General features: G+C 47.5%; 1 protein-coding gene across 1 annotated transcript in view; it reads right to left on the bottom strand.

Moving 5' to 3' along the window:
- Positions 1-15,535, bottom strand: part of LOC137620783 (uncharacterized) — a 101,659-nt gene that overhangs the window by 49,522 nt on the left and 36,602 nt on the right. Inside the window, exon 7 of the mRNA XM_068351212.1 lies at positions 14,886-15,018. Coding sequence (XP_068207313.1) covers positions 14,886-15,018 — 133 coding nt within the window. The remainder of the gene's footprint in view (positions 1-14,885; positions 15,019-15,535) is intronic.

Genomic DNA, 15,535 nt, shown 5'->3' on the forward strand with positions numbered 1-15,535 from the left:
GAAGGGTTCTAACCCCTAGGGGTAGATAAGTGTATCTTAACACTGACCCTTCTTAAGTTATTTAATATTGTGGGGTAAGTTGTTAACTGATTAACTATCAGTATATTGAAGGAAATCTTTCCTTCTAATATAGGATTGGTCTCAAGAACAGACTGTGCCAGGAAGCACAAGGTATGTTGTAAAATAACTATTGTATAACATATACTAAAGTTTTCTGTCTGCAGTATATCTTATACTGCAAATATACTGGCTACTATAGAATTATATACTGTAGTTCAGCCGACATGTTGCCGGCTAGGGTAGAGCCTGGCGGCACGATCCAGCCGGCGACATGTCACCGGCTGGGTTAGTACATGACGGCACCGGTCCAGTCGGCATGTTGCCGGCTGGGTTAGTACCTGGTGGCATTAGCTGACAGAGAGAGAGAAAGCATGGAATGAAGGGCTACCTTATTAAATGTTAGTTAACAGTAAATAAGGGGGTAAGTACTTAAACTTACTGCCTTCCTCCGAAATGAGGGTTCAAATGGAAGGGGAAAATGCATCATTCAAGCTTCCATCCAACCACAAAATCCGTTGCCAGTCACTGACGGCTTAGGGGATGTGGATGGCAATCCAAGAGAGGACTGAAGAACACTCGATAGTAGAGGGGTCTCCCGCCGGCAGCCGTCACAGCCGGCACAACCTTTCCCGGAGCCTTGCGTCCATAAGGGAAAGACTGAGTAACTTTACAGCTGCTTATGTAGGAGCCCAGGCGGCCCCACAAACTACCCGACAAGCGTGAGATTGTAGGACGACGGCCACAGGGTTGCGATGGCTAGCCATCGCTAAAGGACAGAGAGGGGCAGGGAAAGGGCCCTGTATCAAGTGTGGAGGAAGGCGGCAGGGTTGCCGCCACTACCACACAAGGGAGAAACTCTGTTTCAGTATCAGCGCCATCCTAGGCAGCAGAAGAAAATCTATTCTTCAGCCTAGGGTCTGCCGAAACAGGACTAGTCTTCTAGACCGCAGGGGAGAAGGTGGCGGCGGCATACTACCACTTCAGCTGCGGCCTAGGGAGGCATAGTCTCCTATGCCAGCAGCAGATGGCCGGCAGGGGAGTAACTACTCAACCTGCTGCTCGGCCGCCGACAGAAAGTCTGAATACTCTGAGGTTCTGTCGAAAACCAAAGCCGGGACACTCGTCGGCAAGGTTGGGAGCCAGAAATCACTAGCCTAGCCAAGCCAGAGTGACTACTCTATGGCGAGACCAAGATAGGGTTGTCGCCTTAGCGACACTCAGAGGGAAGGAGGGATTACCCTTAAATCCGAGTATCGAGTTATATAAATAATTCTAGGAGATATCTATCTCCCGTTGAATTGATAAAACGATACACGAGGGTAAACTGGGATCATGTATGAAAGTATACTGAAGCGCGTAAGCTAGCTAGCCTGGCGTGGGGCGAGATTTCGGTTACCTAGATTGCCGAAACTCTAACGTATACGATCGACATAAGAAAGAGGAAATATGCATAATTATGTATATCTTTACTAGTATAATTGTGCCTAAATAGCTTTCATAATTCATTAATGCTATTACAACCGGGAATGTCATTCTGCTAACTAAATAACACATATGTTAAGAACGACAGCGCCCATGGCGCCTCCGGTGATCGGCCAAGCTCTGAACACATGAAATTACTCTAATTTCTCTGTGAAGCAGGAGCTAAAAATTATACACTGTAAAGAATAAATACTCAACTTTCCACAGGCAGAAGAAGCTGGAGATTGCATTATAAATCCTCGATAAATCGAACACAAACGTTAGAGCAACAGGGAAAACCACAGTGCGAATTCGCTACAAAAATAGGAATAGGCGCCATCTTGGATACTCGTAATAATACGGGAGGAAGGGTAACCTTGATAACGGCTCCCCTTAAATACCCGAGGGCATGTAAACAAGCGATAACAATGGCTGCGTAGGTGAGGCGGGGCGGCATCAAGCCGAACGCACTAAACACACGCAATATGTAAATAAGGCGTACAAGCCCGGGTCAAAAATAATGCCAAAACAATCTATGGTACTTAACATTGGTGCAGGTGGAAGGAGAGCTTCAGCCATGGCGAAGAAATCCAAAAAACAGGGTCAAAAAGCGCACACAAAAACAAAGGCAGCGTCGCAACACGAGTCCAAAAAGAAGGATAAGTAAATGGCGCTCGAGTCGGGCGTCGGTGGAGTGGATCAGGTTGGTTTGGTTAGTGCCGCTGTAGCAGCTCATCCCTTATTGGCGAAGGAATTATCTAAATGGAAGACGACCTGTGAATAGTGGTTTTCACACGCCCTATCTTTATACACGACGCCCTTAGGGTGCTCGCACGAGGGTAGTAACCTCTGCATTCCATGCTTTAACTTTCTCTGGTATATTTCGAAGTATTTATATAAGAAAAGTGACAAGAAGGACCTTTTCACCGGGCGTCACAGGTCGACCCAGAAAATAAATATGACAAACTTATAACAGAGTTTGTATTTTTCCTAACATACAAACCCGAATTCTTTACTATAGGAGATATTCTAGCGCGAGCTGGAAAATACGGCAGAAAACCTTAACAATGTCATTAACGACCGGGCCGGTAGTTATCCCCCTGTTGGGGGTGGGGGACTGCCGGCCGGCAGCTACTGAGTACCTTCAATCGGATTCTAGCTAGGACTATATTAGGGGGCGGTGACAGAGGGAAGATTTGAGTAAAGAATTCGGGTTTGTATGTTAGAAAAAATACAAACCCTCATTCTTTACTATAGAAGACTTAGTCTTGAGGTCAGGGTGGACGAAGGGTTCTCTATTCCTAGAGAAGATAATCCTCAGACTAGACTCTATCAATGAAAAATCTTCCATTAACTTTCTTTGTAGTTCCCCAAATCCAGCATGACTGAAGGTTTGTAAATACGTAGAAACCAAAGTTTCAGCATGAAGAGGGTCAGGAACAAAACCAGGACCCTTTCATACTAAGGGTTCCCCTGACCTTGAAAAGGGGAACCCTCATGACTACGAGTATAACTTATACCCTGTGATAGGAGTCAGATGAGTTTCATACCTTATTTCCATTGAGGAGTCCAGCCGAAACTGGTCACAGACTAGGATACCCATATGGGAGGAAGAAGAAAGAGCAGATGATAGATGGATGTTCTTCTAAAACCTAGTGTAACTCAGAATCCTCGAATAATGGCTACTGTCCCCTGAAAGGGCGTAAAGGTAGTTACAGCACCTGCTGACCTGCCACAATAGGTCCTAGAGAAAAGGTGTTTAGAGACCTATGTGTCACATCTGATAAATAGTGAGAGGTGAATGTAGATTGGCGCTTCCAGACTCCAGCTCTTAAGACTTGGGAGACTGAAAAATTATTCTTAAAACGCCAGCGAGGCAGCCACTCCCCTAACTTGATGGGCTTTGGGTTGAGCTGCCTCAGGGTCTCCGTGAATGGCTCTCGCAATAACTTTCTTGAGCCAGAAAGAGATGGTGTTGTGAGAGATTCTCTTCTTAACCTTGGTACTGAGGAAGAGATGACGGAGGCGTGGTCTGAAAGGTCTGGTGCGCTTCAGGTATTTCCTTAGTGCCCTGACTGGGCACAGTAGCAATTGGTCAGTATCCTGAGTAGCCCTATTGAGGCTGGAAAATTGAAATTCTCTAAACCTCTCATCAGCAGATGAAGGATTCTGGGTTTTGGCCACAAAGCTTGGCACGAAGTTGAGAGAGACTTCCCCCCATCCCCTAGTATGGGTGACTTCGTGGGATAGACCGTGAAGTTCACTAACCCTTTTTGTAGAGGCCAGAGCTACAAGGAAGACGGTCTTAAGGGTAAGGAAGAAATCAGAGGCCCTATTTAAGGGCTCATATGGAGGTCCCTTTAAGGAGCGTAAGACCAGGGACACGTCCCAAGGTGGTGGTCTAATCTCCACTGGGGGACAAGATCTCTCAAAACCTCGAATCAACAAGGTGATATCTTCTGAGGTGGAAAGGTCAACTCCTCTCAGTCTGCAGATGAGGCTTAAGGCTGAACGATAGCCCTTAATTGCCGAGACTGAAAGGAGTTTCTCCTCCCTGAGGTAAACTAGGAAGTCTGCCACTAAAGGAAGAGAGGGATCGTGTGGAGACACGCCTCGCCCTCTACACTAAGCTGCAAACACTCTCCATTTTGCTTGGTAGAGGTTTGTGGAAGATTGGTGCAGATGCCTGGACATGTGTTCAGCCACCTTTCCTGAAAACCCTCTGCTTCTGAGGAGAGACTGGACAGCCTCCAGGCGTGAAGTTTCAGGAAGTGGATTCTCCCGTGGGGGATACCACTGTGTGGCTGCGTCAACAGACAGGGTTCTGGAGGGAGGAACCTCGGCACTTGAACCAGCAGGGAAAGGAGATCTGTGTACCACTCCCTGCTTGGCCAAGCCGGAGCTATTAGTGTTAGCTTGCAGTCCCGTGAGATCCTGAGTTTGTTGATCACTTTTCTGAGCAGGCAAAGGGGAGGGAAGGCATAAGCGTCCAGGTTGTCCCAGGAGTGTTGGAGGGTGTCCTGGATCGCTGCCGGATGGTCTGGAACTGGGGACCCGTAGCGGGGAAGTTTCGCATTCAGAGAGGTGGCGAACAGGTCTATTGTGGGTAAACTCCAAAAAGCTATCACTGTCTTCGCTACTCGAGGATCCAAAGACCATTCTCCACTCAGCACTTGGTGATGCCTGCTCAGCTGATCCGCCACGATGTTTCTCCGGCCAGGAATAAACCTGGCTGTGAGAGAAATGTTGCGGCTTTCTGCCCACTGGCAGATCTGGACTGCTAACAGACAGAGGTCTCTTGCCAGAGTACCCCCTTGTTTGTTGATGTACGAGACGGCTGTGGAGTTGTCGCTCATCAGAACTACCTCTCGTCCGCGTAGATCTTCTACAAAGAATTTTAGGCCTTTCCAGGCAGCTAATAATTCTAGGTGGTTTATATGGAGAGAACTCTCTATCGGAGACCAAACTCCTGATGCTAATTTGGGGCCTAAGTGGGAACCCCATCCCCGTAGCGACGCGTCCGAAAAGAGTTTTAACTTCGGACTTGTGTTTTGGAGGGGAATGCCCTTTTGGGTGTTCTCTCTGGTCGACCACCAATGAAGATCTTGTAGCACTAGACTTGGAACCTCTGATATAATATGCAAGAGGTTGCAGTGATTCAAAGACAGGTCTTGATGGCTTGGGTGCTAGGTAGAGACTGCCCTTTATTCATAGCTACATGGGACTACATGATACCACATCCCCCTTATCACATACAAAGCATTGATTACACATAATAACTAATCTGGCATATAAGTACAAAGAAATAAACGATGAAAGTTCCATATTCAAACGTATTCCATTGTTTTCATCCCTTCACAATAAACATGCATAGTACAATTTGTGATTGTGGATAGTAATATAAACATAATAGCTATTATCTTTGCGGACTTTGGTCCGAATAGTGTTGGTTACAGCAGGGCAGTCATAAATATGAAAATAAGTGTCAAATTATAATTTTTTTTTTTCTTTTATGCAAAGAACAACAACACCCAAAATAAATTATAACAAAATGGAAACCTGATACACATGTAACGAGTGTTCGAAATGGAGCCTGTTCTCCAGTCCGAGACTCGTAAATTTTCAAATAAAATTCATTATTCTGAATCACTTATCAGTCCTGAGACTGATAACTTTTCTTGAGTTTCAAACTCTGGTAATGACCTCTCAGAATTTTCGGTCATGAAACGAGGGGGGGGGGAGTTGTATATTATTATTTAACTTAACACTTTATGGGAATTTACGGTATGTGACCGCGTTACTTTCAATATATCTGGATGGGGTTTTCACCAGCCGGCCTGACTTGGTATACACCGCTGTCAGGTCTGTAGTGTTATCACTAGTTGCGGGTCTTTGGTGGGTTATTTCGGTCTCACTAGGTGGCGGCAGCGATATATCGGCGGGTCGTGGTGGAGGCTGTGCTGATGATGTTGGAGCCTGCTGCCGGGTGTTGGGCGGTTCTGTGTTTGTCGCGAGCGGTGTCGGACGGATGTGGGACCGGTTCCTCCTGAGGCACGCTCCGTTTTGGGCTTCCACAATGTATGATTGGGGTTCTTCTGACTTACGTACCACTCTGCCTGGCACCCATGTGTGGCAGGCCTTGTCGAATATTCGGACTGGTTGTTCGGGTTGGAGGTCTGTGAAGTGCCGTTGTGTCCGATTTGGTCCTAGGCGGTCCTGGAGGTGGTTGCGGGTCGTGATGTGTGCGAGATGTGGTTCGTATCTGCCTGGTAGGTCAGTGGTCACATTGCGACCAAACATGAGCTCTGCGGGGCTGGTTGTCTTATTGTCGATCGGGGTGGCCCGTAAGTGGAGTAATGCAGTATGCATATCACCACCTGTCTCAAGGCATTTTTTGATAATCGCCTTGCATGTTCCAACTGCGCGCTCCGCGAGGCCATTGGACTGAGGGTAATGTGGGCTTGATGTGATGTGCTCAATACCCCAGGCTTTTGTGAAGTCCCTCATGGCTGCTCCCGTGTATTGAGGTCCGTTGTCTGAGACCAGGGTTTTGGGGCATCCGAACAGCGAACACAGGAATTTGAGGTGATTGGCCACACTTTCAGATGACAGGTTTTTTAGTTCGGTGACTATCGGGAATTTTGTGAAATAATCAGTTGTGATCAGATATGTCTTGTGGCCAATTTGGAAGATGTCCGAAGCGACTTTGAACCAGGGCATTGGGGGAATGTCATGATGCGTGGTTTCACTAGGACTTTGCTGGGGCTGGTACTTCTGGCATATGTCACATGCCCTGACCTTGTCCTCTATATCCTTTGCAATGTTGGGCCAGAATACACACTCCCGTGCCAGGGCTTGTGTTTTTGTGATCCCTTGGTGGGACCGGTGGAGCTGGTCCAGTATACGGCCTCTGACCTCTTTGGGGATGATAACTTGTCGCCCTTTGAATATGACTCCGTCTTCCACGGCAAGGCATTCTCTGTATGAGAAAAACTGGCGGATATCGGGGTGACAGCCTTTTACTGAGGTAGGCCAACCCTCGATGATAGTATGCTTGAGAGTGCGCAGCACTGGGTCGGTGTCAGACCTATGGCGGACCTCTTCCAAAATCTGGGGACCAAATTTTATGAGTGCAACTGATATCACATCGATGTCATCTAGTTCCAGTCCGTCCACTCGTGTATCCAAAGGGATTTCCTTGTCATTTTGTGGGTTAGGAAGGCGTGATAGGGCGTCGGAGAGTACAAGGGTTCGTCCTTCCTTGTACTTGACCCTCATGTCATACCCCTGTAGTTTCAAGAAGAGACGTTGTAGTCTAGGTGGGGCACTGATCAGTGGCTTCTCCCAGATATTAACGAGGGGTTTGTGGTCAGTGACAGCTTCGAAGTCTCTTCCGTATAGGTAGGTATGAAATCGTTGCACGCCGTGTACTAGTCCAAGGGCCTCTCGCTCGATATTGCTGTAATTTGCCTGCGTTGGTGTCAGGGCTTTGCTGGCGAAGGCTATTACCTTCCCGTCTTGGATGAGGGCCGCCCCGAGGCCTTTTTGCGATGCATCGACTTCAAGAGTCACGGGTCGAGTTGGGTCATAGTAAGACAGCGTGCTTGATGGGGCTATTTGGCGTTTCAGGTGTTGATAGGTGGATTCATGGTCTTCTTCCCATTGGAAGGGCACATCTTCCTTGACCAGATCTCGAAGTCTTTGTGACTGAGCTGAGTAATGTGGTACATAGGGGCTGAGGTAAGTCATTACTCCCAGGAATCTCTGTAGTTCCTCTTTATTGGAGGGTGACGGCATGCTATGCAGGTCGTGTACCTTTGACGGGTCTGGCATCATGCCCTTGCTGGTATAGCGTGTTCCGAAAAACTCGATTTCTGGTTTTGAAATGGAGCATTTCTTCGAGTTTAGGCTGAGTCCGTGTTGGGCTGCACGCTGCATGAACCCCATCAGGTTTTTGTCGTGTTCCGACTGGTCTTTCCCACATATTGCCACGTCATCAGCGATGCCAACAACACCTGGGAGATTCTCGATGATGGAGTCCATCCTGGCTTGAAATATGTCCTGGCTTACATTCAGCCCGAATGGTAGCCTTGTCCAACAATACCGGCCGTGTGGTGTTCGGAACGTTGTCAGTAGTTGTGAGTCCTCGTGTAGCGGTATACTCCAGTAGCCTGCTTTGGCGTCTAGCTTGGAGAACACTTTCGCTTTGGAGAATACCGGGTTGATCTCTTCTAGAGTGGGAATCTTGTGGGGACATCTTTTGAGGTTTTGGTTGAGCCGCTTGGGGTCCAGGCAGATCCGTAGGCTTCCATCGGGTTTTGTGACATACACAAGGCTGCTACACCAGTCTGTGTGTGCCGTTACGCGTCTGATAACCCCCTCTTTCTCCATAGTGTCAAGCTCGGACTTGATGCGGGGCTTCAGGTGGATACTCACCTTACGGGGCGGATCACAGAAAGGTATCGCGTCATCCTTGAGGTGGAGCATCGCGGGCTCTTTTAGTTTGCCGATACAGTCAAACTGTGCTGGGAATTGCGCTTTTAGTTGTTCGACTGACCTAATAGGGCCTTGTTGGCTTGGTTGCTCAGGTATACCAGTAACGTCGTTGACATTGATATCCACAATACCAAGTTTTTGGCATGAGGGAAGGCCAAGTATGGCTGGACCAGACACATCAACCACGAAGAACTTTTCTTGCGAGAATGCTGGGTTGCTGAGTTTGCGGACGCTGAGCATTAGTGACCCTAGGCAGGGAATATTGTCGCCACTGTATGATGTTAGTCTTACTGACGGTTCTGGGGATAGTACGAGGCTGGTGGGTGCATCACCAAACATTTGCTTGTATGTCCGCAAGGGCAGCGTATTGCCACCGGAACCTGTGTCGATTTTGAGTTTCAGGGGTCCATAGGCTGGGGGGTTTTCATGCTTGACCATGAGCTTTGAGAATGCTTCTCGTTTCGGTGCCACTCCTATGTCGGATATCGTTATCATGTCGAAGTTTGGCATATAATCTGTTTCTTCATCAAGATTAGGGTTTTCATTAACCATGACTTCGTGTTGCCTGTGGTTAGGAGCCCGATTCGGCCGTCGGTAGAAGCGCCCTCTTGTCTTGCTCTGACGTTGTGTCTGCTGCATGTTGTCTCCTGGCATTGTTCTGCCTCCATCAGTTTTGCGGCACATCTTTTTCCAGTGCCCCTTGATGCCACAACCACTGCATCTGTCATTGTAAGCGGGGCAAGACCTTATGGGATGGCTAAGCCCACAGTTCCAGCAGGGATTGTCCGTGGTTTGTAGTTTGTTCCGTGGCTCGTTGCTTTCCCTTCGAATTGCATCCACGTTGGTATGGCTTGTACTTGTGTTCTCAGAGCTCATCTGTATGGAGCGTAATGATGCCGTGGAGGCCGCAATGGCCTCGTATTCCCGACCTCTCTCTAGAACGTTGCTCACAGCATAGCCCTTCGGTTTAGTTAGGAGTTCTTTCCGAAATTCTTCGAATTGTGTTCATAGTATGGTCATTTCGATAAGTCGTTCGTTGAGTTCTCTGTCTTCAAACTCGCACTTTGTCGCTTTTTCACGGAGTCTGGCCAGGAATTGACTGATTGTTTCAGCAGGTTTCTGTTTGGTATTTGCAAATTCGAGGCGGTGAACTCGGAAATTTATTTTCACCGTTGCATCAACCTCACTTTCAATAAGCCTCCATATGTTCTGCGGCACACGTTGCTCCTGTTCAGTGAGGCCGCTCGCCAAGATACGCCTCATGCCCTCATCGCCGAGGGCAATTTTAATTTTAGTTGCTTGCTTGCCCGGGTCTGTGACTTCCTGGTCTTCGAGGTATAAGTTCATGCGCGCCTTGAATGCACGAAACGACTCTGCCAGGGGCTGGTGAGCCCAGTCCATACTTGGGCATTTAGGCTGGGCCATGATTGGATTTGGTTTCGAGTGTTACACAATAGATAGATAGTGATTGGATTAATAACACAGTTTACGGTTCACAAAGAGACATATAATGAGAGTATGGAAATCAGTACAAAAATTTGTCACTGGTAGCCGGCACGGTTTTCAGTTTTGTTTACACTGCTGAATGTACGTTGTTGTTTGGCTCATTTTGTGAAGTAGTGCGCGGATAACAATGGCCAAAATACTTGTAAGTAATCTATTCACAACTTTCTTCACTATTCTCACTGTAATCACGGTGCACTAATGTCCATTCTATGCCATATCCTGACTATATAAGTTATGTATGGTTGTTATCTGGGCCGGTATGACAGTCTTTGTCTGGTTGCTGTTGGGTGAAAATGGCGTCTTCTGCAGCCGCTGGTAATAAACTCTGGCTGATTATGAGTCCTCTTCTCAGTTATTACGAACAGGAGAGGTATGTAAAGTGTCTCTATGGTCCGGGTTTGTTGATGGAATGGCATGGGGTGCGTTACCACGCTGCCACCATGATATAATATGCAAGAGGTTGCAGTGATTCAAAGACAGGTCTTGATGGCTTGGGTGCTAGGTAGAGACTGCCCTTTATTCATAGCTACATGGGACTACATGATACCACAACCTCCACTGCCAAAAATGGGGGATCTGACTTTTGAGACCAATGGGTCTTCAGATGCCATTGGAGACTTCTCATTCTTGATCTCCTGCCTGGAACCAGTTTTTCCAAAGAGGCAAGATGGCCCAGAAGACACTGCCATGACTTGGCTGAAGATGGTAGTGGAGACAAGAGATGGGCGATGGACTGATCCAGTCTCCGAAGCCTGTCTTCCGACGGAAACACTCTCCCTGCCTGGGTGTTTATGGACATACCCAGATAGTTCAAGACTTGGGTCGGAATTAAGCAAGACTTCTCTGCATTTACAAGGATCCCCAGATCCTTGCAAAGATTCAGAAGTCTTCTCAGATGATCCAGGAGTAGCCAATCGTCCAGATATCTTAGCAGACGAATTCCATGTTTGTGCGCCCATGAAGATACGAGTTCGAAGATCTTCGTTAAAGACCTGTGGGGCGGTCGAGAGGCCGAAGCACAGGACTTTGAACTCGAAGATTTGACCCTGAGCCAGGAAGCGTAGGAATTTCCGAGATGTGCGATGGATTGGCACTTGGAAATAAGCATCTCTCAAGTCTACAGATGTCATGAAGTCTCCTGGACGTACTGCTTGAGTCACGGAGGCCGCTGTCTCCATTTTGAATGGAGTCTGCTTCATGAACTGGTTCAGAGTCGAAAGATCTATCACTGGTTTCCAACCTCCCGAGGCTTTCTCTACCAGAACGAGGCGACTGAAAAACCCCGGGGAAGAGTCGGAGACCTCTTGAAAGGCGTCTTTTAGAAGCATGCTCTGTATCTCCCGAGCTAGGGCTTGCTGTTTCCCGGGATCCTGAGGGACCTGGGAGGACGAGATCGGGGGAGGAATTAGGAGGAGGAGGAGAGTCTGCGAAGGGAATGCGGTATCCCCAACGAAGCACCCTTATGGTCCATTGCATGGCCCCCATAGCATTCCACCTCCTCCAACTCCCCTGCAGGCACCCCCTACGCATTGCGAGGGGGGAGTCGAGACCCTATTTCTGTCTAGGGTTCCTCCCTCTGCCTTTAGCCTTAGGAGGAGCCAACTTTCCTCTGCCCATAGGTTTGGGTGTAAACGAGGGGCGGCTGAGGCTCTTGGCTGGCAGTGGAGTTGCGATTGTTGCCTTGGGTTGTGGAGTTGGTTGTTGTTGCATTGGACGAAAAGAAGCAGCCTTTTGCATTGCAGTGTCCTGCATCTCCTTCCTCCAAGTCTCTAAGATAGAGGAGACTGCTTGTCTAGAGAAGAGGAGAGGTTGTAAAAGATCAAGAGTTCCTCAAATCAGATTTCTCAGATTTACCGATGCTCCTATGCAGTCTGGAGACTACCGATTCCCTCCTTTTGAGAATCCAGTTGCCCCACATCGTTGCAGCCGTAGCAGTTAGAAAGTCCATTGTCTTGGCCCCAGCAGCCACGACTTCCTGCAGGGACTGCATGGAATTTTGGTTTGAAAGGTCCTCGTGAATAGCAAGGTAGCCGACTGTGCCAGACCATGTGTCAAACCAGGAAAGTGCCTCTAGAAGAGACATTGAAGCTGCTTCCATTGCCGAGGCTTCTGCTGCGGTAAAGGAGACTGGAAGGGAAGAGAATCTCTCTGCAGAGCAGCCAGGTGTAAGCCTTGCTGTGAGAGGATCTAGTGTCAGAGGCGAAGGGTTGGCGTCTCTGACCTTGTAAAAGCGCCTTTGCCTCGAAAAAGGAAACTGCAGCAGTGTATGGGATTCTTGAGACTTCAAGGAACTTGTTTCCCCCGAGACCGCCTGCGAGACCTTCCTCAGACGGCCTGCAGTGTGAATAGACCAGGGAAGTTCGATTCTGGTCTTAGGGTTTGGTGGAGGACAACATAGTCTGTCTAAAGCTGGAGCGTCGGTATGACGAGGCGACATGTGTAAATCTCCGACACCTGAGATATTACACATCGTTCTTAGAGCCCTCAGATAGGCGGACTCTAAACTCTAAATCTTTTGATGGTTGTTCCTCCGAGGAATCCTCAGGTCGCGCTAATTCCTCACGAGGGAGGCCGGTCGAAGCCCGAATGTCTGAAGGTAACGGCGAGGTAACATACTCCATTGCCGACAATCCAGAGGAAGGCTGGGTGCTGGTTGATGGCACCGCGCACGCAAGATCCTGCCTGGAAGTTGAAGGTTTAGGCGAAGGCGACCGAATTAATGGTACTGTCTCAATAAGAGAATGCGTTGATCGGCGGTCTGGCCTTTCTCCTCTGTTCTCAGCCGAAGAGGAGAAGGGCTGAACCCCTGCGTCTTCTTCTGAAGTTCTCGCAAAGCTCATATTTGGTAATTCATTAGAAAGTACGGGAATGGGTGTTGTTCTGTCTAAAACGCGAGGGCGAGATGAATGAACTCGCGTGGATATGTCCGGAGACTTGCGGGCTCGGAAGTTTGACGTACGGGAGCGCTCTCTCTCTGATGAAACTAAGTGACGGCGAGAAGAAGTGTTCTCTCTCGCTTCCCCAGCGCGAACTGAGCTCCTCGCAAAGAAATGTGAAGGAGAGGAATTTCGCTCCGAGTGTTCTCTTTCCTTGGTTGCGCTCTGGGCACGATCAGATTTAACCTCGCCCCAACGGGAGCGCTTATTGCACTTGAGAGAACTCTCTCATGAAGAAGAGCGCAAACGTCTTGTAGAGCTCTTCTTCTTATAGCGTCTAGATGATTCCCCGTGAGAGGAAGACGATCGTGAATCAGAGCGATTGCGCGAGGAAGTATTCCTCTTATGTTTGTGACGAGAGCGCTTATCACTTCTCGGCAAGACATTTCGTGAAGAGAAAGAAGGCGAGGAAGAACGAGAACGATGACGTCTCTTCCTATGTTGCCTCTCTCTCCAACGAGAACGTCTTGGCGAAGGAGAGCGAGCTCTCCTTTTTCTCTTCTCTCTCTCTCTCTCTCCTATCCTCTAAGGAGGACAAAGACGAGGAGGAGGAGGAGGAGGAGGAGGTGGAGGAAGTATCGCGATGATCCCGCTTGCGACGTTGTTTCGTAGTAATGCAAGCGAGGGGCGAAGTAAGCTCCGCAGGGGCTGACGTTATTACCTCCGCTGACACTTCAGCGGGAGCCGATTGAGCTGACAGGATATCGGCGAGGTCCGGAACTCCCGAGGTTTCCAAAACAGAAGGGACCTGAGGTAAAACTGTGCCTGCGAGGAACTGGTTCCACACTTCCACCGAAGGAGAACCAGGAAGTCCAATGGCAGGCCATACCGCTCGCACGTTATCTGGAATAGAAGCGGTAATAGAATTATTTCCGATGACTGAAGAAACTATCCAACTGGGGGGGGGGAACTTGATTCGTCTGCCCCGGGGGTATGGGTGTTAAGTTAATGGTGCCGCTCTTCCTTGACTTCCCCCCGGAGGAAGGAGGCAAGGAAGAGTCTGAAGGAAGAGACCGAGAGGTCGAAGAAGAGGCCCGAGACTCCTTACCTTTCGACGGCGAACCTGGAGGTAACGAATCCTTTTTGGATTTCTTCTTCTTCCTTTTCATGAACTTATTCCACTGTGTAGACGACCATTCCTTACATACTTGGCAGGGGGAGCCTTCAGCACACCTATGACCTCTGCATGAAGGGCATAGGGAATGAGGATCCACCTCCGGTGGTGACATAAATGTGCCACAAGTTTTCGGGGGAACCCCGGGACACTTTCTCATATTAGAGGACATCACATCTATTTAAAGAGTAAAAGAAAAAGTTAATGAAAAAAAAACACAATTAAAGAAAGGCTTGTCTGCCAGTCAAACAAAGCGGGAGCAGCGGTGTTACCACTGCGACGGCTAGAATTCGATTGAAGGTACTCAGTAGCTGCCGGCCGGCAGTCCCCCACCCCAACAGGGGGATAACTACCGTCCCAGTCGTTAACGACCTTGTTAAGGTTTTCTGCCGTATTTTCCAGCTTGCGCTAGAATATCTCCTATAGTAAAGAATGAGGGTTTGTATTTAGTGTAGGAACAAATGCTTAAAATAACATTAATTTATTAATCATATGCTCAATTATAACTTTACCATATTAAAAAGCTAAAATCACTTGATAAATTACTTTATGGTTTAGGACAAAGTATTGTTACATGCAATTTCACGCATTTATTTTCATGAGTCACAATACACCTGATATAAATTTTAGCAGTTTAGCATACACAGGACTATAATCAAATGTATATTAGAAATGGTAATCCCAAGGTTACTGGCAAAATACAGCACATTTCTAATCTTGAGAACTGTCTAATACTCAGCGACAGAGATCTTGACTTGTGCAAAAAGGATGAACCTTAAACTATTGCATTATTTTTAACAGAGCAACCATACCTTCTATTGTGCATCAATGACAACTTATTAGTGTCAGCAAGACAGCTTTCCATTGCCTCTTTCCCTCCTATAAGTACCCTCAGAAAATTCCAAATCTGCAAGTTGCCTACTTTTAGGCCCAGGTCACAAAGAGCTAGATGGGTTAAGGCAAAAATATATTAGGTACAAATTACTCATTAGAAGACAATGACATGAAAATCGTGTCTTCCCAATAAAACCTCTAACTGATGAGAAGCAAAATTATAAAACTAATAAAATATATAAAAGCTGTGATAAAAAAACATTAGTAGAATTCATAGATGTTTAAACAAATAAATGCAAACACTTTGGAACATTTGTTAGTGCAATGTATCTGAAAATTTCTCAAAATTAATTTGATGTTTTGTACAAATAAACTATAGTCATAAATGGTCTTATACTATGGTTTAAAGTGTGCAGCCACTTGCATGCAAAGCAAATAATGAAAATCATAATTTTAACCTTAAAAAACCTCCAAAAAGGGATTTTGACGTAGGAAAAATCTATTTCTGGGCGAGGGACCTGTGCCGCCCAGTGAATAAGCTCCTATTAGCACTTATTCTTAGGTAATTTACTGCTAAATATACCAGAGAAAAAATGTAAAGGAGTGCTAGGATAACTAGCTCGCTCAC

Source organism: Palaemon carinicauda, chromosome 27, assembly GCF_036898095.1.
Source record: "Palaemon carinicauda isolate YSFRI2023 chromosome 27, ASM3689809v2, whole genome shotgun sequence".
Classification (NCBI taxonomy): Eukaryota; Metazoa; Arthropoda; class Malacostraca; order Decapoda; family Palaemonidae; genus Palaemon; species Palaemon carinicauda.